Source organism: Eptesicus fuscus, chromosome 10, assembly GCF_027574615.1.
Source record: "Eptesicus fuscus isolate TK198812 chromosome 10, DD_ASM_mEF_20220401, whole genome shotgun sequence".
NCBI lineage: Eukaryota > Metazoa > Chordata > Mammalia > Chiroptera > Vespertilionidae > Eptesicus > Eptesicus fuscus.
The window spans coordinates 20,094,535-20,122,159 of NC_072482.1; the positions used below are offsets into that span (position 1 = coordinate 20,094,535).

The following is a 27,625-nucleotide window of genomic DNA, read 5'->3' on the forward strand; positions in this document are numbered from 1 at the left end:
AGAGTAAAAGGAGAGAAGTGAGTGGTGGGTAAAGGAAAGAACTTTGTCCTAGAAACCAAATAGAAGCCACATAAACCTTCAGATTCTTACTCATTGTGCTTTGGAGGTATTAAAGGATAATTTTTAAAAAAGTTAAAATCATGACTTATAATCTGTATAGATAAAAGGCTAAGTGACCGACATTTGTCCATCCGTCCGACCAACTGGTACATATGACGCACTGGAAATATAAAAATAAACTTTGACTCGCACACGTGCCATACATATAAAGCTCTCGCTGGCGCTAATTTGAATGTTGCATTTGGTGGGAAAGTTCTTTTCAGAGGGGATTTTTGTGTTGCCATGCTATACGATTGGCCATAGTACAAATAAGTTTTAAAGTACTGTAGTGTTTGGGGATGTTTCAGACAGTTGTCTCTTAAAACAAATATGAGATCAGAGGATTCTGCTTAAAGTGAATGGTTAGTAAAACTTGGAGATGGCAAACTTGATAGCAGTTTTCATTTAGGAATGGATATTATTGAAATTCCCCATGAAATGATTTTTAATGGATCTATTATTTAAGCCATCTTTGGAAATAGTATATCTATAGGTAATATTAAAAATATATCTAAACATGCAATTCTTTGTTCAAAACATGAGCACGTTCAAAAATTAAATGAAGAAATTTTGGATATACTTGATGGAGATTTTCACGCCTATTTGAGTGATGATTCCATTGACTCAACAGATGATGCTGAAAAGGAAAATTTTCCTATTGAATTTCTTAATAGTATTACTCCTTCTGGAATGCCGTGTCATAAATTAAAATTGAAAGTGGGTGCAATCATCATGCTATTGAGAAATCTTAATAATAAATGGGGTCTTTGTAATGGTACCAGATTTATTATCAAAAGATTGCAACCTAACATTATCAAAGCTGAAATATTAACAGGATCTGCAGAGGGAGAGATTGTTCTGATTCCAAGAATTGATTTGTCCCCATCTGACACTGGCCACCCATTTAAATTAATTCGAAGATATTTTCCTGTTATGCCAGCATTTGTGATGACTATTAATAAATCACAAGGACAAACACTAGACAGAGTAGGAATATTCCTACCTGAACCCATTTTTGGACATGGTCAGTTATATGTTGCTTTCTCTCTCGCTTTTTTTTAAAGTATTTTTAAAAAATATTTTATTGATTTTTTTTACAGAGAAAAAGGGAGAGGGATAGATAGTTAGGAACATCGATGAGAGAGAAATATCGATCAGCTGCCTCCTGCACACCTCCTACGGGGGATGTGCCCGCAACCAAGGTACATGCCCTTGACTGGAATAGAATCTGGAATCTTTCAGTCCACAGGGCAACGCTCTATCCACTGAGCCAAACCAGTTACGGCTGTTGCTTTCTCTTGAGTTCAAAGAGCATGTTACGTTAAAGTTAAAGTTGTAAATACTTTATCTCAAGGGAAATTAGTCAAGCACTCTGAAAGTGTTTTTACTCTTAATGTGGTATACAGGAAAATATTAGAATAAGTTTAATCACTTTATCCATCATTATTTGCATCAATGTTGTTTTTATATTACGAGTTTGTTATTGTTATATCAGTTTGTTATTGTTATATAATTTTGTTATTGTTTACTTATTAATAAATTTATGTATTATTTTCATATACATTGTACTCATTTCCTTTTATCTCTCACACTTTTATTATAGAGAAAGGGCAAATACCAATATTAAAATATTTCATCTAATTAATTCCCTTTCAATGTGCACTAATTTCGTGCACCGGGCTACTAGTTTTAAAATAAGATTTGGTGTTGTGGCAGTATCAAATGGAGAAACTGCCAATAGTAAATCTTTCTTAGTAATTTATAGATCTCTCAGTTTTAAAAAATATATCTTTAGTCACCCTATATTTGACCCACTCTACCCTTTACTACCCCCAACTCCCGTTCCTTCTGGTAACCACCATACTGTTGTCTGTGTATATGAGCTTTTGTTTTTCATATTTGTTCATTTGTTGCTTTCAGTTTTCTATCCCTCATATGAGTGAAATCATATGGTTCTTAACTTGAAATATACAGATCATATGTCATAGAAATGCACACTTGAAACTATGTAATATTTTTAACCAATGTCACCCAATATATTTAATAAAAATAATTTTAAAATTAAAAATATAATAAAAATAAAGCAATAATTACATAGTATTTACAATTAATACTATAGACTCTTAGTCTAGATTTTGGTGTCTGGTCATCTGGATATGATTCTAAATTCTGACACTGTCCAGCTATATGGCATTTTTCATATTGTTCATCATTTGTAAAATGGGCACTGCTTACAGGAGAGCTGATAAATAAAATAAATATAAATTATCTAAAACAGTGACTGGAATTTAGTAGATATTCCAATATATGAATGGTGCTTTATCACACAAACACATATTTCATTTTTAATAAAAACTTATTTTACTCTTACCAATAGTTCCTGGATCAATATGAATTCCATTGAAACGGTCACAAAAGACTCCCTCTGAGGCTCTAAGGAGAATCAGAAGCTTTTGTTCTTTTTGTAAGGGATTTTCCAAAGTACCTATTTACAAAGAAAAATATATCTTTTAAATGAATTTGAAATTAAAAGAGAGAGAGAGGAAGTTGTGATGTAATTTCAGAAATGCAAAGTAGATGCTATCCAGTAGACTATATGGAGAAGAGCCAATGGTCACATGGGCGAAATAAGAAAAGGGGGGAAAATGAGATGCAGTAAACTCTGAAGCAGTATGGCTAACCATTCAGCAAAAATTCACTTTTTTTTCCCCAATTAGGGCAGAGTATATCTTCCTGGCCTACTAGTATTTAGCCTGGTCATGTGATTTGTTTTGGCCAATAAAATTTGTGTAGAGGTGATAGCAATGCCAGTTCAGAGTGGATGCTTTAAGTTGCTTGGCAAGTTTTCACCATGAAAGGAGTATTCTTTAACTAGTCTCTAGTACCTGACTGAAAAAAACAAACCTAACAGATCTGAAGAGAACACACAAGCTGGAGGCAATTCCAACGAAGTCTAACATTGATATTTGTTGTGGTATGTCACTTAGGTTCATGGGTTATTTCTTACACACTGTCACTACAGCAAAACCTGGCTGATGCATGGCTATGACTGGCTACCCAAAGAGCTTTACAGCATTTTAGCATTTAATCTTCACAACAAACCTGAAAAGTATGATGCTTATCTCAATTTTAAATATCCTATATAATAAAAGGCTAATATGCAAATTGACCGAATGGCGAACGACCTGTTGCTATGATGCACACCGACCACCAGGGGGCAGACGCTCAACGCAGGAGCTGCCCTCTGGTGGTCAGTGCACTCCCACAGGGGGAGTGCTGCTCAGCCAGAAGCCGGGCTCATGGCTGGCAAGTGCAGTGGCAGTGGCGGGAGCCCCTCCCACCTCTGCGGCAGCACTAGGATGTTCGACTCCCCCAAGGACTCCCGGACTGCAAGAGGGTGCAGGCCAACCCCCTTGATTGCACGAATTTCGTGCACCGGGCCCCTAGTTCATATATAATGAGGCTTAGAGGTTAAGGGACTTGACCAAATTTATCCAACTAGTAAGTAACAGAGTCTGAATTTGAACAATAATCTGTTTATGCTAAGTGTCTTATTAAAAAGCAATAAGCTATTTATTTTCTAAGCCTAAATTCTCTTAGCAGCATAATGACACAATCCATTCAGGCTATAATAGACATCAGTTGGGAATAGCTTCTGACATTATTCCCTTGATATAAACAGTAGAGTTCATCAGTTTTATAATATGAGAATTCTTTGGGGGATTTGCTCAAATAGTGGTACTTAGTATGGACCTAACAAATGTTATTTTCTTCTTAAGAGTACAGAAAATGACAAAAAACAATCAGTTTTTTCAAGAAGCACCTGATGAAAAGATAGTCTCCAAACTACACACTGGATCAAACAGGTTTGTAAAAGACATCTGCTCTGAAATAAGACTTTCCAGTTAGGAATTCTTGAAAACATAAGCAAAAATAAGGTTGCCAAGAACAGTATGAAGTAAATGGTAAGCTTAAAATTGCCCGGTTTTCATTGTGGCCTTTCAGGAGGCATAAAGTCATCGTCCCCAGCTGGCACTTCACATATACCTGGTTAACCAAAAGGCTCAATGTGAGTTGGCAGCTTGCTACATACCTATCTTTATAGCCCATCAGTACGGACATTAGTCTACCAGGAGACTGCTGAAGGTAAGACTCAGAGAGGGAAGTAAATCTGCTTAGAGTTGCACAGTAGATCCAGGGGCAAGCAAGGGTTAAACCCCACAGCCTGTGTTCCCAATGAGATGCCAAGGCAGCTGCTGTCCATGTAGGTAATGCCAACCCTCAGCCAAGCGACCACCGTACCCTTTTAGCCAACACCAAGCTGCTCCAGAGCAGACAGAAAGCAAGCAGGGTAAGAGGAGAATGTTAAGAAAATGCGTGTGGTGTAGCTCTTATCTTGCGGTTATAAGTCTGTCCAGTAAGCCGTTTTCCAACTGTGATTTCATTTATTTCACGGAGGGTAGTTTAGATTCTTAGGGGGAAAATGGCCTAGCACTAAACAGATACCAGAGAGAAAAAAGTAGGGCAGTTTTTGCCCTAGAGAAATATATGCAGCGTCCCACAAAAGGAGTTCAGCGTTCCTCTAAAATCAGAGATTGAATCAATTATGCAACTCAAAACGGCAGCATATGTGCAGCTTCCACAGAAAGTCTGGGCAAAATTAGTCAGCCCCCCTCACCCCCACCCCGAGATCTTGGGGTATCTCAAATCATCAGAGTTTGGATTTGTTTTGTGATGTGGAGGAGGGGGAAGGTGCAGGATAGGGACTGAGCAGGAAGAAGGCAAGAGTGGCCTAATAGAAGCGAGTATATATATATATATATATATATATATATATATATATATATATATATATATATATATAATTTTAACATTAAAATGAAGTGCATCTTAAATTTGTAAAAGCTGGTGAATGGAAAGCCCTGAAGGCTGGCTCCTCATTTTATTCTCAAATCTATCAATCAAAGAAAGGTGAGCGCTCTCTCCAGGTGGGCTTTGCTCCTAACAGAGTAGCCACCTCTCACAGAAGGCTCAGGATAATACTGTTCCTCTCTGCTTTTCCTTTCTGAAGCTGCCTGGCACTGCTGGAAACCGTAGCAAAAGGCATTTTCAACCTGGACGAATTTAGATATACTCATAATGGAGGGAAAATCATTGCCATTGTGCTGCAAAGAGGTGCCAGGTGTTTACGCATACATGATTTTATTTAACTCTGACAACCCTGTGATGGCTCTTGTTGAGGTTTTCATGAGGAAATTGAGGCAAAGAGAGGTTAAGTAACTTATCAGAAATTACACAGCAAATAAGTGGTGAAGCTGGGCTTAGACTTAATAAGTACCGTGTTGGTCATGTGCAAATAGATGAATAGGAATGAAGTAAAGGGAAGTTACCATTACTTAGTATGATGGTGGGCAATGGAGGGGAACAGAATATGTTCCAGATGCTAAAATCACCTGGGGAGGTGGAAGAAAATACGTTCTGGTACACGACAGATAACCATTATAATGATTTGAGGAATATGCTACAAATGGATTCCATGAGCTTCAAGGGTAAGAAAAAGGGAAAAGGAGCTTATTTTATTAACTAAACCTTTTTATAAAATCAGAAATAAACATAGTTTACATGTAAGCCCACTCTCCCAACATGACTCCCACACCTTGTAACTAAGCCAATCCACACCCAGTCACTCATGATCCCCTCCGCTCTCTCCTCTGCACATGAGCTGCCCCAGGCTTTGAGGTCCCTCACCTTTGTCCTATCTAAATCAGAATCATCCCTCAAAACTTAGCTTTGCTGTAATTTCTTTCTAAAAGTCTTCTATGATATTGAATTACATGCCCTTTTTGTGAATAAACAAGCTCGTGCCCCTTGCTGCAGTAATTTTCCTTCAAGGAACTTGTCCTAAAGAAATAGTGTGGAAGGTACACAGATGAAGGCCCTAAGTGCCTCACTGCAGTATTATTTATATATATACTAGTAGCCCATTGCAGGAAGATTCCTGCAATAGGGCTTCCTGCTGCGCTCTCCCCCGCCCCGCCTGCTTGCCTCCCTTCTCCCCGCCCTGCCTGCTTGCTTCTCCGCAGCTTCGCTCTCTTCTGTAGCGCTTGGCTTCTTTCTACGCTGTCTTGATATGCAAATTAACCACCATCTTGGTTGGGTTAATTTGCATACTCGCCCTGATTGGATGGTGGGCGTGGCTTGGGCGTAGCGAAGGTGCAGTCAATTTGCATATTACTCTTTTATTAGGTAGGATAAGCCTACGCAATTGAATGACTGGAAGACTGGTGGCTATGACACACACTGACCACCAGGGGACAGACTCTCAATGCACAGGATTGGGCTCCCTCCTGTCTGGATCGGGCCTGTGGGGATTGGGCTGAAACCAGCTATCCGACATCCCCCAAGGGGTCCCAGATTGTAAGAGGGCACAGGCCAGGCCAAGGACCACACCGGTGCACGAATCTGTGCACTGGGCCTCTAGTCTATTTATAATCACAAACATTTGAAAACTCTTTGAAATAATAAACAATTGGAAACAAGTTTGTTTATTTAGAACCCTCTTTTTCCCCCGTTTCCTGGACATGCTCAATAGATGAGCCACATAAATCCCTAAGCAAGCCCAAACCCACTTCAGATGCCACTCCCTGTGGGACCCTTCCTTGTTAACTAAGTGTGGGTTAAGTGGTCCTCTATGGGCTATCATAGCATAGTGTGTTTTACCCCAATACTTCCACACTGTATCATGAGTGCCTTTGACCAGACTGCCTCCTTCCCTTCACAGTGAGCTAATGCAGAGAGGTGACTGTGTATTGGCAGCAGAGTTCATTTATTTTATCCCAGAAATGGTGAATTAGGTCATTTTAACCAATTCTCTTGCAGAAAGCAATCAGAAATAAAGAGGAATACTGTACAGTATAAAAGACTCATTTCACCAATCTATATATATAAAAGCCTAAGCAAGAATTACAACTGAATGACCGGAATGACTAGAACGACCAAGCGACCAGTCACTATGAATGATGGGCAGAACCACTGGTCACTATGATGCTCACTGAGCACCAGGGGGCAGACGCTCAATGCAGGAGCTACCCCCAGCCCGCAGGACCCAGGCCAGCCAAGGCAGGTGTAAGCAGGGGAGCTCCCCGATCACCCCACCAGTCACCCCACAGATTGGCCCTGATCGCTGGCCAGGCCTAGGGAACCTACCTGAGCACACTGGGCCTCTAGTTTCTAAATAATATGTATTTCTGTCCCAAGTTAACCTTGAAATTTAATAAATATCACGATTGCAGGTGAATGATAGGTTAAGAAACTACCTCCTAAAGTTTAGTTTTACACATTTTCTCTTGTCCTCAGGAATAGGTTATAAGGTGATGACTCTGGAAGTTGAGCTTGTAACTGGAACATAACTATTTTTCTCATGTGCTGCTATAGCTATTTTCCTCAGAGCAGAGATGCCAAAACATCCTTTCTTATCAGACCTAAACTAAAAAATAGTGCTGAACCAGTTAAAATGTGAAGCATATTTTATTTTGAATTAGCTTTTAATTCTCAGTGTGTACCCGAGACCCACTGATTCCTAAAACACCCCTTCCCAATAGAATCAATCTCCTGTGTGGAGAAAAAAAAAGGATGGAAAGGCATTTAACCCAAATGGAATAAGAATCTGTTAAAATAATGTCTAGTTCAGGCTGGCAAGTTTTTATCATCAATGAGGCCTTTCAATTTATCAACAATTGATAGAATATGAAGTAAAAGTTAATATAATTTATCAATTCACATGCTTGCAAAGATATATAAAAATTCTTAAAACTTCTTAAGTAAGGTTGAACAAATTCATTTCTGTAAACCTCAGTTTCTGCCACTATAAAATAGGCACAATAGTAGCATCCATTTTTGTGTGTGTGAGAGTTAAATAATTTAGTGCATGTCAATGATACATGGCACAGTGTCTGCATATAATACCTGTTTTTTTAAATGCTGGGTCTTAGCCCTGGCTGGTGTGGCTCAGTTGGTTGTAATATCGCCATCCTATCCACCAAAAGGTGGTGGGTTCAATCCCCAATACAGACCACTGTTTTTCCTCATATTGATGTTTCTCTTTCTCTCTCTCTCTCTCTCTCTCTCTCAAATCAATTTAATTTTTTTAATGTTGGCTCTCAGTAGTGATAATATTTAAAAAAATAGTAGTAGTGACAATGAATAAATAAAACATTCCAAAGTTTAATTTGGAAATGAAGAAAAAGAAGGCAAATTCTTTTTAGCAAGTAATGTCCTATTCCTAATGTGCTAAAAACTAGACATTTCAAAAGTAAGTATATTAAGTGATCACTTATTTGAATGTCCAATCCAAGGAACAGCAAGGAAGACAATTAAATTCTTTTTAAACTCTTACAAGAGTTTAATAACCAACAAAACAGATTATCCATTCACTCCCTTATTCACCTGTTGGCTTTAAATTATTTAGTTTTTTCATGCAAAAATAACTAAGTTTAACAATTATTTATGTATTATATAATTGACCATTTAGTAATTTGAAAATAATAAATTTCTAAGAAATTTTATGTTATTGCGATAGAAGTTCAAGAGTCCAAAATATAGTTTTGGAAACACTAATTTAGAAAATATTAAAGTAAAGATGATTAATGTAAATATGTTTGGTAGTCTAACAAGACAGAATATTTCTTGTATCAATGTTTTGCTTTATATATATACTAGAGGCCCGATGCATGAAATTCGTGCATGGGGGAGGGTGTGTCCCTTAGCCCAGCCTGCACCCTCTCCAATCTGGGACCCCTTGAGGGATGTCCGACTGCCCTCTCACAATCCAGGACTGCTGACTCCCAACTGCTCGCCTGCCTGCCTGCCTGATTGCCTCTAACCACTTCTGCCTGCCAGCCTGATCACCGCCTAACCACTCCCCTGCCAGCCTGATCGATGCCTAACTGATCCCGTGCCGGCCTGATTGCCCCTAACTCCCTCTCCTGCCGGCCCGATTGCCCCTAACTGCCCTCCCTTGCCAGCCTGGTTGCCCCTAACTGTCCTCCCCTGTAGGCCCAGTCACCCTCAACTGCCCTCCCCTGCAAGCCTGGTCCCCCAAACTGCCCTCCCCTGAAGGCCTGGTCATCCCTAACTGCCCTCGCCTGCTGGCCTGATTGCCCCCAACTGCCCTCCCCTGAAGGCCTGGTCCCCCCAACTGCCCTCCCCTGAAGGCCTGGACCCCTCAACTGCCCTCCCCTGCAGGCCTAGTCCCCCCAACTATCCTCCCCTGTAGGCCTGGTACCCCCGCAACTGCCCTCCCCTAGGCCTGGGTTCTCCCAACTGCCCTCCCCTGCAGGCTTGGTCCCCCCCAACTGCCCTCCCCTGCAGGCCTGGGTCCCCCCCCCAACTGTCCTCCCTTGCAGGCCTGGTCCCTCCCAACTGCTCTCCCATGCAGGCTTGGTCTCCCCCAACTGCCATCCTCTGTCAGCCCAGTCACCTCTAACTGTCCTCCCATGCTGGCCTGATCACCCACAACTGCCCTCCCCTGCAGGACATCTTGTGGTGGCCATCTTGTGTCCACATATGGGCAGCCATCTTTGACCACATGGGGGCAGCCATTTGTGTGTTGGAGTGATGGTCAATTTGCATATTACTCTTTTATTAGATAGGAGATATATATATAAATATATATATATAGATTGAGAGAGAGAGAGAGAGATGGATAAATGGATAATATGTCTGTCAGAGAACTAATATCCATGGGAAAATAAACAGATATTTATATACTTAATCTTATTTTTGAAATATGTATTACTTGACTATTATATACCAGTTTTCTTAGAGACTCACAGAAATGGAATTCAGTGTTTAGTGAAGCTGGAAAAACAAACCTTTTACACTTTTTCACTTATTATTAAAGAAGTAAAATATTTAAAAGTCACACCCCTTTGATGTCAATGTTTGATTTTTTTAGCTAACTAATGATTTGATTGGAGAACTGTCAGTGCAAACAGAAACTGATTTATTAGCTGATGATACACATTAGCTATTTATAAGCCATTTATTTTGCAAATATCTATGTACATTTGTATTTACACATTAAATACGTGGGTATTTTCTAATTGTTGTTAAACTTGAAAGACGTATTTTTTGTGTGTTTTTTTAACTTAATATATTATTTTTAAACAAACATCACCACAAGATACAAGATTCTCTCTGGCTACTCAATAAGTCTGACTACTGGGTATTGTGGCTTTAGGCTGGAGGTTATGTTTTAATCTACACTTTTCTCTGGTGTGTCTCCTTATTACTTAATCACCCAATGAGTTTTACAGAATTGTCAGTTTGGAAGGCAATAAACTGTGTATGGATTTTTCTTCTTCTTTAGGATTGAGAAAGTCCCTATCATGGAAGCAGTGAAAGAAACTTCCATACACCTAGTACTTCATTTCCTGACAATCAAAGTCATGTGCTAATGATGACCTTAGGCTCCTAGCTACAAATGTCAGACAGACTGACAAATACCCATCATTGGCTCTGCAAAACAATATGTGACAAGTTTTAGGATAAAAACCCAGTTCCTAGCTAATTACCAAGGGACTGGGCAGCACATCACATGACCTGGTTGTAACAGGCCACAGGAACACTGAGCTGATGAGTCCTCAGGGACATTGATTTGTGGAGCAGGCATTGCTTGCTTGGGGATCAAAAAGGGTTCTATTTAGCTCTAAAGACACAAATTAATTATTAGTGATTATCTTTCTCTGAAATCCTTCTACAAGCTATCACAAGAGAATTTCCTATTTGCAGTTTTAAAAGTATGAGATTAAAACACTCTCCAAGTTGAACATTTGGATCAGTAACATGTTAATATTACTGATATCAAAGATAGCAAGGAACATATGTTAAAGCATAAAAATGATGGCTTATCTAAGAAGAGACAATAATGAAAAGGATGAGTTCAGACAACTATTCATGAACAAAGAAATACAAACATTTAATCACAAATCAATACCTATTGTACAGGATTTGAGTCAGGCATTTTTATCAGTTTTTCTCTCCTAGACAGATTAAAAATTGAAAATACTTGCGATTTATACAAGATCACCAACTTTTCCAATATGTTTTTACCCTCATTTTGTTCATTTCATACAGAAGCAAAAACACTGTAGTCATTTATATATTAACACTATAATTCCTTCCACACAGATGTTCATGTTTTTTTTTCTTTATTGATTAAGGTATTACATATGTGTCCTAATCCCCCCATTATCCCTTCCCACCCCCCGCTCATGCCCTCACCCCCCTGGTGTCTGTGTCCATTGGTTAGGCTTATATACACGCATACAAGTCCTTTGGTTGATCTCTACCCCTTACCGCCCTCCCTCCCTTCCCTACCTTTCCTCTGAGGTTTGAGCATCTGATTGATGCTTCTCTGTCTCTGGATCTGTTTTTGTTCATCAGTTTATGTTGTTCATTATATTTGACAAATGAGTGAGATCATGTGATATGTATCTCTCTCTGACTTATTTTGCTTAGCATAATGCTCTCCAGGTCCATCCATGCTGTTGCAAATGGTAGGAGTTCCTTCCTTTTTACAGCAGTGTAGCATTCCATTGTGTAGATGTACCACAGTTTTTTAATCCACTCATCTGCTGATGGACACTTAGGCTGTTTCCAAATCTTAGCTATTGTAAATTGTGCTGCTATAAACATTAGGGGTGCATATATCCTTTCTGATTGGTGTTTCTGATTTCTTGGTATATATTCCTAGAAGTGGAATTACTGAGTCAAATAGGAGTTCCATTTTTAATTTTTTGAGGAAACTCCATACTGTTTTCCACAGTGGCTGCCCCAGTCTGCATTCTCACCAGCAGTGTATGAGGGTTCCTTTTTCTCCACATCCTCACCAGCACTTGTCATTTGTTGGTTTATCAATGATACCCATTCTGACAATTGTGAGATGGTACCTCATTGTTTTGATTTATATCTCTCAGATGATTAGTGACTTTGAGCATTTTTTTCATATGTCTCTTGTCCTTCTGTATGTCCACTTTCAAGAGTGTCTATTTAGGTTCTTTGCCCATTTTTTGATTGGATTGTTTATCTTCCTTTTGTTAAGTTGTATGAGTTCCCTATAAATTTTGGAGATTAAACCCTTAGCGGATGTTACATTGGAAAATATGTTCTCCCATGCAGTGGACTTTCTTGTTATTTTGTTGCTGGTTTGTTTTGCTGTGCAGAAGCTTTTTATGTAGTCCCACTTATTTATTTTCTCCTTCATTCCCATTGTCTTAGGAGATGTGTCATTAGACATATTGCTATGACATATGTCTGATATTTTGCTGCTTATGGGTTCTTCTAAGATTTTTATGGTTTCCCATCTTACGTTTAAGTCTTTTATCCATTTTGAATTTATTTTTCTGTATGGTATAAGTTGGTGGTCTAGTTTAATTTTTTAAAATATATTTTATTGATTGTTTACAGAGAGGAAGGGAGAGGGATAGAGAATTAGAAACATCGATGAGAGAGAAACATCGATCAGCTGCCTCCTGCACACCCCCTACTGGGGATGTGCCCGCAACCAAGGTACATGCCCTTGACCAGAATCGAACCTGGGACCCTTCAGTCTGCAGGCTGACTCTCTATCCACTGAGCCAAACCAGTTAGGGCTGGTCTAGCTTAATTTTTTTGCATGTATCTGTCCAATTTTCCCAACACCATTTATTGAAGAGACTGTCTTGACTCCATTGTATGCTCTTGCCTCCTCTTTCAAATATTAATTGAGCATAATGGCTTGGGTCAATTTCTGGGTTTCACTGTTCTGTAAGTACAATATTTTTTTCTTATCTCTATATTTATTATTTCATCTATCTTCCCCTTATTGTGGAATCCTTTTGGATTCTAATCTTTTCCTCCCAGATTAATACCATTTCCTCATTTGTTTAATATTTTATAATATCCCCATCCAGGTAACTGATAGAAATACTAAAATAAAACTTATTCTTGTTTTTGTTACTAGAAAATTTATTTCAAGTTCACACTTTCCATTGCTATGATTAGTCTTTTTTTCATTTTTGAAGTTATTTATCATTGTAACAAAACCTTGTTGCCTGAAAATCTGTACTTTTGAAGGGAAGTGCCACTGTGCCACTGTCCAGTGTTGATTTGTACATATAAAATATTATTTTTAAATTTTTCCATTCCCGACTATATTTTTATCTGTTACTAGACAATGCTGTATTCTTTTTCTCCCTGCTTTGTCAGGCCTAAAGTTTGATTATTGGAACCCATCTGCTCAATCCTATGTGTATTATGCCTGAAGGAAGACTTTCAACCCATCTGTCCAATTCTACCACACCCCAAAGAAATCCCAACATGAAACAGATAATAACACTAGTTAGTAAGTGAACTTAATAGATGTGGACATAGGTACGAAACCCTGCCAGAGTACGTCTACTCTCTGTGCATTTTGATCTAAGTCCCAACATTGTGAAATTATATTTCTTGGTGGTCCTGCTTCTAAGGCAGCTGGTGCTGGTAAAAGGTATCAATTGACTTTTAGTAGAGTATAATAATAATTCTAGCATTAGAAGAGAGGTTTAAGATCAAAGCTTTGCTTAGAGGGCTGCAGCTGTGTCGCAAATGCCAAATTCAATATCATTCTTTGTTCAGTGGTTATCTCATTAGTTTGATGAAACACTTAAGATGAGCTTAAAGTATTTCACTTGTGTGTCCATTCTTTCATTCATCATCTGTTTGTTCACTGCCTACCATGAGCCTGGTGCCATGGAAGAGGTTGATGTACAGAAATAGAAGTTGTGAACCTAGCTTTCAAGAGATGTCTCAATGAAGTAGTCGAGACAAACCGGTCAAACAGAATTGGAAGCATCATCACTTCCAATCTGGAGGGGCTTAAAGATAAAGGAATAGATCTGAAAAGGCATACATTTGTGGATGAGCATTATGCCTCCAGGAAATGGTAGGGAATGGTAATGTCTGGACTGTAGGATTTATAGAATAGTGGTGGCCCATGAAGCTTCTTGGTCTTATACATTATGTGAAGAAATTTGGCTTCTGATAATGTGCTGTGTGACTGGCTAGTGTATACATAAATGAATGGTCATATATGAATCTGTCTTTCAGCTCAATTCCTTTTTCTTATAACACGTTCAGTCTCCCTACACTTAAAACATGAACATCAAATCTCCTATGTTCACTGGCACATCATTTACAACAGTCAAGACATAGAAACAACGCAAGTGTCCTCCACTGGATGACTGGATAAAGAAGACGTGATACATATATATTGAAATACTACTCAGCCACACAAAAAAATATTGCCATTTGCAACAACATGGATGAATCTTGAGTGTATTATGCTAAGTGAAATAAGTCAGGTAGAAAAGGACAAAAACCATATGATTTCACTCATATGTGGGATATAAAACAAAAAGCAATAACTGAATAAACAAAATAACAAATAAAAACACAAACTCATCGATATAAACAACATAATGGTGGTTACCAGAGGGGAAGGGGACTGGGGAGGATGAAAAGGGTAAAGGGGGTCAATCCAAGCTGACACAGGAGATTTGACTTCAGGTGGCAAGCACACGATAGGGTATACAGTTGAATTATTAAGTTGTATTATAAAGGTGTACACCTGAAACTTATATAATGCTATTAACCAAAGTTACCCCAACAAATTTTAAAAATGTGCCTTAGAAATAGAACAAGTTGGGAAATTTTTCAGTGTTAACATAGGATCAAAAATATTAAAAAACTGTATACCTGTTTTGTGTGTGCGCGTGCATACGCGTACATGAATTTGTGCACATGTAGAAAAAATTCAAGACAAGACTACAAAATGTTACTGTGATTATCTTTACATTTGGGAATATGAGTGAATACTTGATTTCTTTTATATAATTTTCTATTGCTCTTCTGTATTTTCCAGTATTGTACAATAGACTGAAAAACATAAAAAATATTTTAAAACAATATAATTAAATAATAATAATAATTAAAGTAACTATTATTTAGCCATGGTTAAAATAATCGAAACTGCATAACCTGAAAAACAGAAGGTTCAAGAAAAATGTGAATAAAGGACTATCGAAGGGAAGGAAATTTGACACTCATCTTATAGGGATCAAGTAAGAACTTGAACCAAAAGAAATTAGAGGAAGACAGAATTTGGCTTAATAGAAGGAAAATAATTCTAATGGGATTTTAAAAAGTGAAAGCAGGCTTTCTCAAAAGGTTTTGATTTTATTTATTTATTTATTTATTTATTATTTATTTATTATTTTTGTTACTAGAAGAGGTGTGACCACAATTTTTCAGGAATACTCTTAGAGTAATTAAGGTTTGGTAGTTAGGTCTAGAATGCTCTCCCACCAGAAATTTTAAAATCTGGATATTACCAAACAACATATCTAAATACTTCCTCACCATCAGAGATTTATTTCTCTGGGGCAAGGTATTATTGTTTCTGGGAATTCTCTTTTAATCTGTTGGAGAGCAAAGTAGAATTCCCCACCAAGTTCAAAAGTAGTTCCTTTGGGGCCAGAGCACATGTCTTTTCATTTCTGTACTCTTATTGCCTGCCCTACAACAATTCCAAGCATACAGTTTACCTGTAGCAGCTCATGTTTTTGTTTGTTTGTTTTAAGAAAGCCAATGTATCTGCCCTGGGTAATACACTACCCCAGATCCATTCCATCCTGTCTGTCCCTCATTCTCAGTAGCATGCCTCACTTGCCAGCTAAAGGAGCCTCCCAGCACCCACTGAGTGTCTGGGCTCTCCACCGGCTGCATGGGGAGCCACAAAACATAGCGAAGAAAGACAGGAGTTCATTGGTTGTCGGGTGGACCAGATGAGTCATTTGCCTTCTCCCCAGCTTTCTTCCCTGTTGTCCTGAGATGTGGTGGTTCCACAGAGGCTTCTCTTAAGGCATTATCACACAGCCAAGCAAACAGTCATGTTCCCTTGAGAAGCTGTGGCCAACTTGTGTTTGATTTCTTCTCTTTTCTCCTTCATTCTTTTCCCTTTACTCCCACTCCAGTGCCAGTTGCCCCAGTAAAGCATCAGCACATAAGCTTTGTTTCAAGTCCGTTTTCCAAAGGATCTGCACTCGTCTAGCAATTGAAATTTTACTGTGAGTTGAGCAAAGGGTAACAAATCCATCCTATGAGCTCTTCTGAAAAAGTGAGTTACAGGTAAATTCTCCTACAAAGAACTAAAGAGAGAATGGATCTGTGGCCTGGAGGAGGCAAAAAGAGCCCTGGAATGAGGACTCTGGGACCAGAAACAGCCTGATGTCAGTGGGTGGACATGAGAGAATGACCAATAAATGTTACCCATCTGTGTCGAGAGCTTGCCAAAGAAAAATGTTGCTGGTAAACTCGGTCCTTTCCTCGGTCCCCAAACTCCATTAAGCAACTGGCTGTATGATGCCATCATTTCCCAAGGCCTTTCTCACAGGGCTTAATTCCCATTATGCTCCCAATCCGTGTGCCCTTTACTCACCGACTTTCAGCTCCCCGCCTGCAATGACCATGCAGGCCACACTCAGAACGTTGCTTCTGTCCACAGGGAACTCTAAAGTCCCCACCACATAGAGGCCTTTGAGGATTGGAAGGTCTGTATCCACAAGGACAGTCCTGTCTGCAGGAGGAAAAGAAATTGTTGACATGTAACCAAAACAAGAATCGTCTTCTCTTCTCCAGTGATTTGCTCTGCAGTTCTGGAAATTTGGGAGCTGCTTAAGTTACTACCTATTCCAGGACAGGTACAGCACCTGAAGGAACAAATAGTTTTTTAAACATCAGGCCTTCATAAAGAGGCAGGAGGAGAAAAAGAAGGCATGATTAATAAATTCTGCCATTGGTTAGTTAACAAACCAAGTGTTATGACCACAAGGCATTGCTTATGTCCCAAAGAGCTATGCCAAGCCTACTTTAGGGCAGATGTACAGATGAGGTCCCTACACTTTTCCCCTGTCCCTTAACTTTGGCTCTAGTTCAGAGAGATAGAGAGAATTCTGACTCTGAAGTCAGAATATTAGGATGTGAATCCCAGCTCTATTACTTATTGGCTATGTGGACCATCAACTTTACCTCTCTTGACCTCAGTTATCTAATCCTTGAAATGGGGATAATAAGAATGACCTGCTTTATTCATAGGGTTTTTGTGAGGGTTAAATGATCTGAACTGCTTATACAATACTAATTAGCCATTCACATTGCCCCAATTCCCACCACGTAAAGCAAAGTGTCTGCTACATGCTCAATAAATGTGAATATTGCCCTGACCGGTTTGGCTCAGTGGATAGAGCATCAGCCTGCGGACTGAAGGGTCCCAGGTTCAATTCTGGTCAAGGGCATGTACCTTGGTTGCAGGGGCACATCCCCAGTAGGGGGTGTGCAGGAGGCAGCTGATCGATGTTTCTCTCTCATCGATGTTTCTAACTCTCTATCCCTCCCCCTTCCTCTCTGTAAAAAAAAATCAATAAAATATATTTTAAAAAATAAATAAAAATAAAAATAAATGTGAATATTTTTATTATTTGTACTATTGTCTATTAGCTTGGCATGCCTGTAGAACTCATCGGACACTTAAAACTATTATTCTTCATTTTCTCTTTCACAAAGAGTTTCCTTCCAACTTCAGAAGAAAGAATCATAGAATTTTTACTCAAACAGAAAATATTTTATGTATTCCAAAGTATTGTGTTACTTTCTGAGGCTTAGCAGTAATTTGGCACAAATTAAATATATCAAATAAATATTTCTGCTTAAATTTCAAGTACCATAATCAGTGACACATGTAACTTTTAAAGAAATTGTTTTAACATAATCTCACGTTTTATTTCAGGAAACAATGCACACTGCTATGCTTAAGGATCTGCCCCCCAGATTAGCCTCTCATGAGTTGTCTTTCCTAGTCCGGACTACTTTCCTAGCTATAAGACAACCACGCCTTCCTGTGGCAGTGTCTGTGAGATTGTAAACCAATCACTTCCCTTCTCCTCCTGGGTCAGACCACCTTTTCCAGCTGCCTTTGCAGTTAGATGAAGCCATGTGGCTGAAGTGTAGACAATAAAATGGAGGCAGAATTGAAGTGTGGTATCTCTAGGCCTGTTCCATAATCTTGCATGTGCTCTCTCTTTTCCCTTGTTTTACAGAACAGTAGTTCCCAAGGTATGGTCACAATCCAACAACATGAGCACCACTCACTCTTCTGTCAGAATCAAGCCATTCCCAATCCCTCCATTGGATTTACCACTCCCCCGTGGGAATCTCTCTCTCTTTCACTCTCCAATGATAACCCTGTAAATTTTCATAATAGAGCACTGAAATCCTAATAATAAAAGCCCAGGATTGTAACTTGTAATGACCAATCACGACCAAAGGCTGACCAACCGGAAGTCAGTGCTGGGTTGCCATGGCACCTTCACAGCCGCTGCCACATGCTGTGGGCTTGCCAGCCCATAGGAGACTGGAGAGCTGCATCTGGTGGAAAGCAGTGACCCCAGGCCAAGCCACCCCGCGATCATGGGGAGAACAGGCCAGGTCGAGCCTGGCCAAGCTGCCCCGCAATCCCAGGCAAAGAAGCTGCTCTGCTGACCAACCTGCGCTAGGGACCTGTTCGGGCGCGTGGCACAGAGTCCAGGGCCTCTAGCCTACAGCCATGGGAAGTCTCCCTCTCCCCAGAGTTAGGAGCACCAGCCCAGGTCTACCCAGCAGCCTGGTCCTGACTGCGGGGGTGAGTTCCTGCAGGCTGGGGTTTGATCCCCACGCATTAGCAGTAAGAGACCAGTGCTTTTGTTATTGCTGTGTGTCGGGATTTTAATTGGACAAATACCCAGCGTCCCGGGTGCCAACTTAGCAAAATCTTTTAGGAAGAGAATTCTGTCTGGGTTTCCTCAAATTCCCTCAGCCCCTACTTACCCCTCTGTAAAGGCACAGAACAAGTGAGGCCCCTTAAATAAAAATCAGAGGTCTCCAGCAACGGTGGGCCTCTCTCATCACAGTCATTTGGACTGGATGGCATTTGAGTATTTATCTAGGCACCATGACAGAGAAACACAAGCTCAAGTCATGATCTCTGCCCTTAAAAATTTCACAATCTTATTAAAGCGAGTGGATGATAAATGCACAGTAATAACATCAGAAGTTAAGGCAACAATACAGAAAGGAACAGAGGCAATTGCTAAGATGATTTTCCAATAATTAGTACAAAGAGTATGTGCTGTGAATTAAATAAAAAAATATGTGTGGAAGTAGCTGCTTCATGAGTATGGCATCCCTTCCTATTTTAAAGGAAGCTGAGTTCCATGTGAACTGTGTACTATGCTATGATATCTGAGGCACAGGACAAGGGAGGCCCTAAGTGTACTATGCTTTGATATTTGAGTCATTCTTTATTGTTCATGATTTATTTCTGTACACCTCAGTTTTGTAATAGTTAAATTACTAGAATAATATATCTTGCTATAAAATATTACTAGAAGATCAAGTGATCAGGTGACATTTATTGTTATTTTCTATAAATGAACACAATCTCTGGTATGCTAAAGTGATAGGTATTATAGAAATATTCAGATAGGGAGACCTACAGGCTTGATTACAAGTGAGGCTTACATCACAACCCAAATTTATTGCTTAAAAAAAAAAGCAGGAAGCCAACTAAAAACTGAACCAAATATAAGCCCTTGAAGGGCAAACATAAATTGGATAAGCTTTGCTATTACAAGAGCAAGAAGAAAAAATTCAGATGCAAGAATGAAAACCACACTGCATCCACTCTAAGTAGCTGTTAAAGAAAAAGAATGATATACTATGAAAATACTTAATACAGATTGTAAAGACATTTGTTCAAAGAAGATTTCCTAGAGTAGGTGATATTTCAGTTATTTTTTTTAAATGTGAAGAGGTTAGCTAGATAAGAAAAAGGTGTAGGGGTCCCGAATTGCAGAGGGTGCAGGCGGGGCTGAGGGACCCCCCCCCTCCCTCCGTGCACGAATTTCGTGCACTGGGCCTCTAGTACATTATTATAACTGAATACATATTATTGTATGTAAGGAGGCAACTATCACTGGGTTGGTCTCAGTGTAATTATGTCTTTCTCTCCCACTGTCACTTTAAGTGAAGAAATCATCTATTTTTTAAACCCCTAGTTCTTATTGTGACATCAAAGATAAAGATGTTAAGTAAATGTTGCTAAGGTTTGTTGAGTTTAGCTCCCTACACCCCTTCAAATTCCAGAGTTTATTAGCAACTAATACAAAATGAATAATCAGGCTAAACAGATGGAAAAAAAATGTACATATTTCAGTTTAATCTCTGATACTTTAAAATATACAAAAAAAGAGTGAAAAACATAGAGAATGTTCTAGGTTTAGCATACATTTTGGGGCTCGTGACTTTACTATGACTTTAAAAGCAAGATAAATTATTTTATCCAAGCACCTCTGAGTTCTATACAAATGGCTTTTATGTCTTCCAACCTATGGCCTATTCTACCAATGTTTGGCTATTGAGCCTAATTATACAAAACAATTAAATTGCTTCATAAAATGTTTTCTCTCATCTACATAGTACTCATAGACACATAAAAGCATGATATTAGCCCTCTTTTGAATATACTTTTCAGTTAAATTATGACAATTACTTTTCAGTTAAATTATGACAATTACATGGAACTTAAAATTTCCCTTTGGTCTTAACACATACTCCCTTAGAATATATTTTGATTTAATTGCCTTACCCACTCCAAATATACAGGCAATTTCTCACAAATCACAGATAGCCTAATTATTATAAGTGCTTTGAGAACAGAGACCATAGCTCCAGTCTCACTTTTACTTGCTCAGCACCTCGAAAAATACCTACCATAAAATAAGTGCTCAAAAACAACACCAAAGAACACATGTTCCAGGGCACACACCCACTACATGTAAAATCCAATAACCACCAGAGGAAAATAACAGAATGAAGAGTAGAAGCATTGCTCTTGTTCCCTTCAGTGCCAGCTTTCCCTTTTCCATTCCCTAAATCCGCCCATTCCCCTTTTCATTTTTCCTCCTTTCTTTCCCTGCCATGTGCCATATCTTCTTGGGTAGTGGGAATTCAAAGATGAGTAACACATGTTTCCCATCATCAAATGAAGACAAAACAAATAAGTACAATACAATATACTTGAAATGATAATATACTTTTGCATTATGTGGAGTTTGATCCTATCTTCATTCCTGTCCTAGCAAGTCTATCAATGTGCTTCTTGTAGCAAGATTCTCCTAAAATAAGAAAAAATAAACATATGCCCTAAAATTTTTTATAAAGGAATTCTCCTTTTATCACTGAAACAGAGATTATACCTATCATTGTAAATAGCAAAATAATGAATCCTAATGCACTCTCCTGAGAGATCAACTGTGGGTTCACATTGACCAACCCCCAGCTGTAATGACAGGTTTTAGAGGATTTCTCTCTGTGCCGGGTGTAGAAAGTTAGAATCAATGTGCCACATTCTCTAGAAGTAGCATTCTTTCCATGAAATTACTCGAGACATTTCAGAAAAATCACTCTGAAAGTTACTTATACAACCCACTTAAAAATATGAATGGTAGAGCACCTCTAAGTTAACTGTGGCCCGCTGCTTTTCACCTTGTCTTAACTTGGCCAAGGCTACTCCATCCTATTCTGTCAATGACCAATCTATCCTACTTAAGAGAATGAGCTCTGGCATATGGTGGGAACCATCTGGAATTTCTGTCGCTCGATGGGAGGCTGATGGGGGAACAGATCTGGAAAGAGACTCCAAAAAGAATTCATGAGTACCAGATGTAATTAAAGACTGCTTTCCCTTCCCCTCCCACCCCCAAAGGACTTTAGGACCAGCCATGGAGTGGTGCCTCTTGGTTCCACAATATATCCTCTTTCCACTTGTTCATCCACCAAGCACTAAATATCCCACCATCTTTATTCTACTATCATTTGCCAAGAACTGTTTTGTTTTGTTTACAGAAAGGGTTATATTTTGACAATTAGAAAGATGAAGCTTTAGAGATAATATCTTGAAACTTAAAACTAAAGAGGAATCATCTGAATGTCCTCATGTATCAAATGCAACAATAAAAACAACAGAGAGTCTTTAGTTTTTATAAATGTATCATCTATCCTTAAGACCAGAAAGCCTGAGCCAAATATAAAGAATGATATCTCTGACAGAGGGCGAGGGCTTCTTTTGTATCAGGAAGAGTCTGACTCCCATAGTTACAAAGCATTCCATATAATTTCAACACTAGATTTAAACTCAAAATTTCCCCCAGCAAAGTCAGGGAATCAAGGTCACCATTGTGCAGCATTCCAAGGGTCTGACACTTGTCTAAATCCTGTAGAAATGAGATCAAGGGCAAAGGGCACAGATCCTGTTGAATAATGATAGGGTCACATGAACAGGCATAATCTAGGGCAGGCAGACCCACTGCTTGCTTGTATGGTGTTCACTGTATCTGGCCCCATAACTTAGGTGGTGAAGACAGTTTCCACTACAACCCTGCTATTGTCAGGGACGGACAGTGATGGTATGCAAGGGCAGTGCAGGACATATAAGAACACACAAAAACTATTTGTAGGCTTGTTATTTCCCATTATGTACCTTCCATGATAAATGGGATTGTTTCTACATTCAGGCTTGGCCATAATAATTTTCTGTTAATATGTGAACCAATGCAAAAGTAAGTTTTAATGCCATTAGAAGCACTAATGATGCAATCTTCCTTTTTTAAAAAGAATACTTTCAGCTCTAAAGCGACTACTTTAAAGATATATTTACAGTAATAGTAGGTGGTGTGTGTTTTTCCATTGAAGTCTTGTTTAACTTTTGGTGAATCTAACAATTTATCTAAGTAGTCTATCACAATTTATGAGAAAGATGGTCATAAAAAACAAAAGTACTCCTAAAAAAGGATGGGCGTTCTCATACATAAATCATTCACAGGTATGCAAGGTTAACATGATGGAAAATCAATGTCAAGTAGACTAATTTACAGAGGTGATGGTATGTGTTTACCCAGAAACCATTCTCTAGTAGGAAAAGCAGAACAAAGAAGTGCTGGAATATAACGATGCATTCTTTCATAACTAAATTCTTACCAATGTGCTGCTAACTTATGCCCTGCCTTTTTCATCAAAGCCACACAGGTGGTTTCTTTATTCTTATCTGCTTATCTTTCTTTTTCCAACCTGGTCTTAAAAATAGGCAGAAGAGGCACTTTTCAAAGTGCCCAGAGGCACATGATTCAAGACTAAAAACCGGCTTCCTAAACCTTGGGAAAAAAACAAAAACAAAAACCATCTGCCTGGTGTGTGTGTGTGTGTGTGTGTGTGTGTGTGTGTGTGTGTGCGCGCGCGCGTGTACAGGGGAATGAAGGAAAGGACTCACCTCATGGGAAGAGTCCAATTTAAATTCTGGGTAATAATTTTCATCCCACTCCCCACATTCTCTCTGTGTCTTTTCCAATCACACAGAGACACACAGAATTCCCATAGTAGAAGCAACATTTTAAATTATGATATTTTAATTGATCAATAAAATGTTTAACATACAGTGTTTATCTCTTCCTCTAGTCTATACCATCTGTTCTTCAAAAATATTTAAATCTATTTAATAGGAAATTCTTTAAGTAAAATTCCCAACTATATCATATCAATCCTCTGAATCCCAAATTCTGAAAGGAAAAGACCAGAAGGTGCTGCTGTTTTCATAAAAATAGAAAAGAATCTATGCCTTCTTTCATTCCAGGCTCTTTTTGTTTTGTTTTCCAATCTTAAAATGGTATTAAATTATGCTGTTGTTCTCACCATAAGACCTCAAAGAATTCAGAATGTCCAACTTGGTGTTGTCTTTAAAAAAAAAAAACACAACAAACAACTTTAATGTTTAAAAATATTGATGAATAATTGACATACAAAAAGCTGTATATATTTAATGTATACAACTTAATCAGTTGGAGATAAGTATATACCTATGTAACCATCACCACAATCTACGCCATAAACTATCCATCCTCTTCAGAAGTTTCCTCCTGCCTTTTTAATTCATTAATATTATTATTATGTGATAAGAACATTTAACATAAGATCTATCCTCTTAGCACATTTTTAAGTATATGATACATGATTGTTTATTATGGGCTCTACAGTGAATAGTGTATCTCTAGAATTTATTCATCTTGTATAACTGAACTTTGTACCTTTTCACCACATTTTCCTATTATCTCCTCCTACCAGCCCCTGGAAACCACTCAACTTGAAAATAGGCAAAGGAACTGAAAACCCATTTCTCCAAAGAAGACATAAAAATGGATAACAGGTATGTAAAAAGATGTTTATCATCACCAATCATTTAGGGACATGCAAAGCAATACCACAATAAGGTATCATCTCACACCTGTTAGTATGATTTTTACCAAAAACAAAACAAAAACCCAAGTGTTTGCAAAGGATGCAGAGGAAAGGGAACCCTGGTACACTGTTGGTAGGAATATGAATTGCTGCAGCCACTGTAATAAACAGTATGAAAGTTCCTAAAAATATGAAAAGTAGAACTACTATATGATCCAGTAATCCCACTAGGAGATGCTTTAATATTATTTTTTTCCAATCTTTTCAGTTGTTCTAGAAGAAAAAAAATTATTAAATTCCTTAAAAATTATGTACAGTATTGTATACATGCATAATTGATGCTTAAGAAAAAGTGAGGAATACCTGACTAATAAATATTGAATAAATAAACTCTATTCTACATATCAATATATTGCATCAAAATTTATAATTTTGGAGCAAACTAATCTATATTTTAAAACTTCTAAATTCATAAAGTGATAATATTCTATATAAATTCAAAAATTAGTTCTGTAAAGATTTTCATTGTTCTCAACATTTCCATCATTATATATTTTTAAAAATTTCAAAGCCTTAAGAGCTTCTTTTAAATTACAATAAATTATATTTATTCTATGCAAAAAGTTATTTCTTAGGGTTTTCAAAATTAGTTCCTCTCTGCTTGGATTCAAATACTGTACCACAGACCATGAAGGTTCCTAGAATTTTTATTCCCAATCGTAAGTTTCTTAACAATATTATCCAGATTTTACAATATCTGCCAGAAGTCCTAATACTCTAAAATATTTCTATATTGCTTGGTAGAGATACTGAAATCCCCATCTTTTGAATCCCTCTTTTTAATCCAGGGTGCCTAGAAACCCCCTAGAAAAGTGTAATACATAGAAAAAAAACATTATCCCTGACTAACAAATCTATTCTTTCATCTGTTCATTTATTTAGAAAATATTATCAAGTTTCTATCAAATAATGATATATGCCAAAGAAACTAAATAAAACAAGAGAAGTAAATATTTTTGTGAGATTTATCAGGTGAATTTTTGGAGGAAGAAAGAAGTAGATCTGAGTCCTTTAGTATTTGCTTCTGATACTCACCAAAATAACCAAAGGCAAAGGCAATATTTTAAAGTAAAGAAGATAGTATAGTATCTGTTTCTTCCTTCCTTCTAGTGCCCATCCATCCCTGAGAACCCAGTGCCCTCATTTGCTCCTAACTCCCTAATGGCCAGAAGCCTACTGATGCCTCACCTGCCCACACTCCACTTATATACAGGGTCTAAGTAGTTTTGTAGTTCCAATTGCCTCTCAACTGAGTACCCATCCTCTCCAGGCTCCATTCACGGATGCCTGACAAAGAATTAGTGCAGGGCAAACACATTGGCTAATTCATCCATTACTAGTTGCCCAAGAAGCAGTTTGGTGCAATAGAATGCTCACCAGATTAGAATTCCGACAAATCTAACTTTGAATCCCAAGTAAGATATTCTTTGTAAAAACGACTTAGCTTCTCTGGGTTTCTGCTCCCCAAGTGCAAAATAAGCAAAATAATACTTCATGGAGGTGATAGTAAAACTTAGGTAACATACTACATATAAAAGTACTGCAGTGCGTGGCACATAAGAAGCATGGAAGGGCTCTGGAGTCAGACTCTTGGGTCTAAATTTTGCCTCCCTACCAAGGAGCTTTACGATCTCCAAGTCTGTGCCCTCAGTTGATACAGAAGGATAGCAATAGTGCCTCATAGGGTGGTTATGAGGGTTACAAAGGCAATTCAGTAACAGGTTTATAATGGAGCTTGACACAAAGTGCTCAATCAATTAATATTTTGAAAAGCTACAGATCAATGAGCAATTCACACATTAAAAAGAGCAATGTAACCCCAACTGAGAATAGCAGTTATCCAAGGAAAGGCAAGAAGAAAGGGTTAAAGAATCCTTTGATATTTTGTTCTGTATATCTTTATATTATTTTGGACAAGAAAGACTTCAGTTATTATTTAAACTTTTTAAAAACAGAATAAAGTTTCAGAAACCTGGTGTTTATTATAAGGATGCCCAATAGTGGATGAAATTGAATGTATAAGGCAAGCGAGAAAAGTAATGACCCTTCTTCATCCAGAGCAACATGAAGGAAAGTATGGACAGCAGGAATGAGACAGATCTGGATTCAAATACGGACTCACTTTTTACTGGCTGTGTGCCAGGGAGTGTTACTCTAAGCCACGTTTTTTCAAAATCATGGTCCATGGACACCCTATTTCAGTACTAACTGCAGAGTGGTTTCAAAATGCAGATCACTAGCCCTAACTGGTTTGGCTCAGTGGATAGAGCATCAGCCTGCGGACTGAAGGGTCCCAGGTTTGATTCCAGTCAAGGGCATGTGCCTTGGTTGTGGGCACATCCGCAGTAGGGGGTGTGCAGGAGGCAGCTGACTGATGTTTCTCTCTCATCGATGTTTCTAACTCTCTAGCCCTCTCCCTTCCTCTCTGTAAAAAAATCAATAAAAAATATATATATTTTTAAAAAAACACTAGTATTTAAAAATTATCTCAGTTGATTCTTATGCATGCACTAAAGTTTAAGAATTTTTACTCTCTTGGTTTTCTTGTGTGCCAATGTCACAGCATTTTTATGGTAATTTAGTGAGATAAAATAAAAATTAACACAATGCCTGGCACATTTAAAAAAACAAAATTTATAATATCTTATTATATTAATGAGCATATTATGACTAGTAATGTTACTATTAATACCATATTATAATTATTGTTACTATCATTAAATGAGAAATCTAACTATGCTCCATCTGTCACATCAAAAAATGAAATTTGAATACCTCTGCTATTTTCTAGATCCATTTCCTACAGAAACTATTTTCTGCCTTCTGCTTTTAACTCAGCCTCTCTGACCAATAGTATTAAAATAATCTGGGGTCTTGAAAGGGCAAGTTCAGCACTTGGTACTAAAATTCTGGCATGGTCCTTATTAATGTGATGCAATTTGGGTTTGCCTGGGATAAGTCATGATGGAATGAGGATGGGAAAAGAGAAGATACTAAAATAGTAGGGTTTATAAAAATCATGGTTAATTTTTTCTCTCTGAGTGAGAATTAAACTGAGCATGGTGTG

The 27,625-nt window shown here is 38.2% G+C and overlaps 1 protein-coding gene across 1 annotated transcript in view; it reads right to left on the reverse strand.

Annotated features, from left to right (window-relative positions):
* Positions 1–27,625, reverse strand: part of PKHD1 (PKHD1 ciliary IPT domain containing fibrocystin/polyductin) — a 418,502-nt gene that overhangs the window by 126,077 nt on the left and 264,800 nt on the right. The window contains exons 52-53 of the mRNA XM_008157496.3: positions 16,616–16,753; positions 2,471–2,584 (exon numbers count right to left, since the gene is read on the reverse strand). Coding sequence (XP_008155718.2) covers positions 2,471–2,584; positions 16,616–16,753 — 252 coding nt within the window. The remainder of the gene's footprint in view (positions 1–2,470; positions 2,585–16,615; positions 16,754–27,625) is intronic.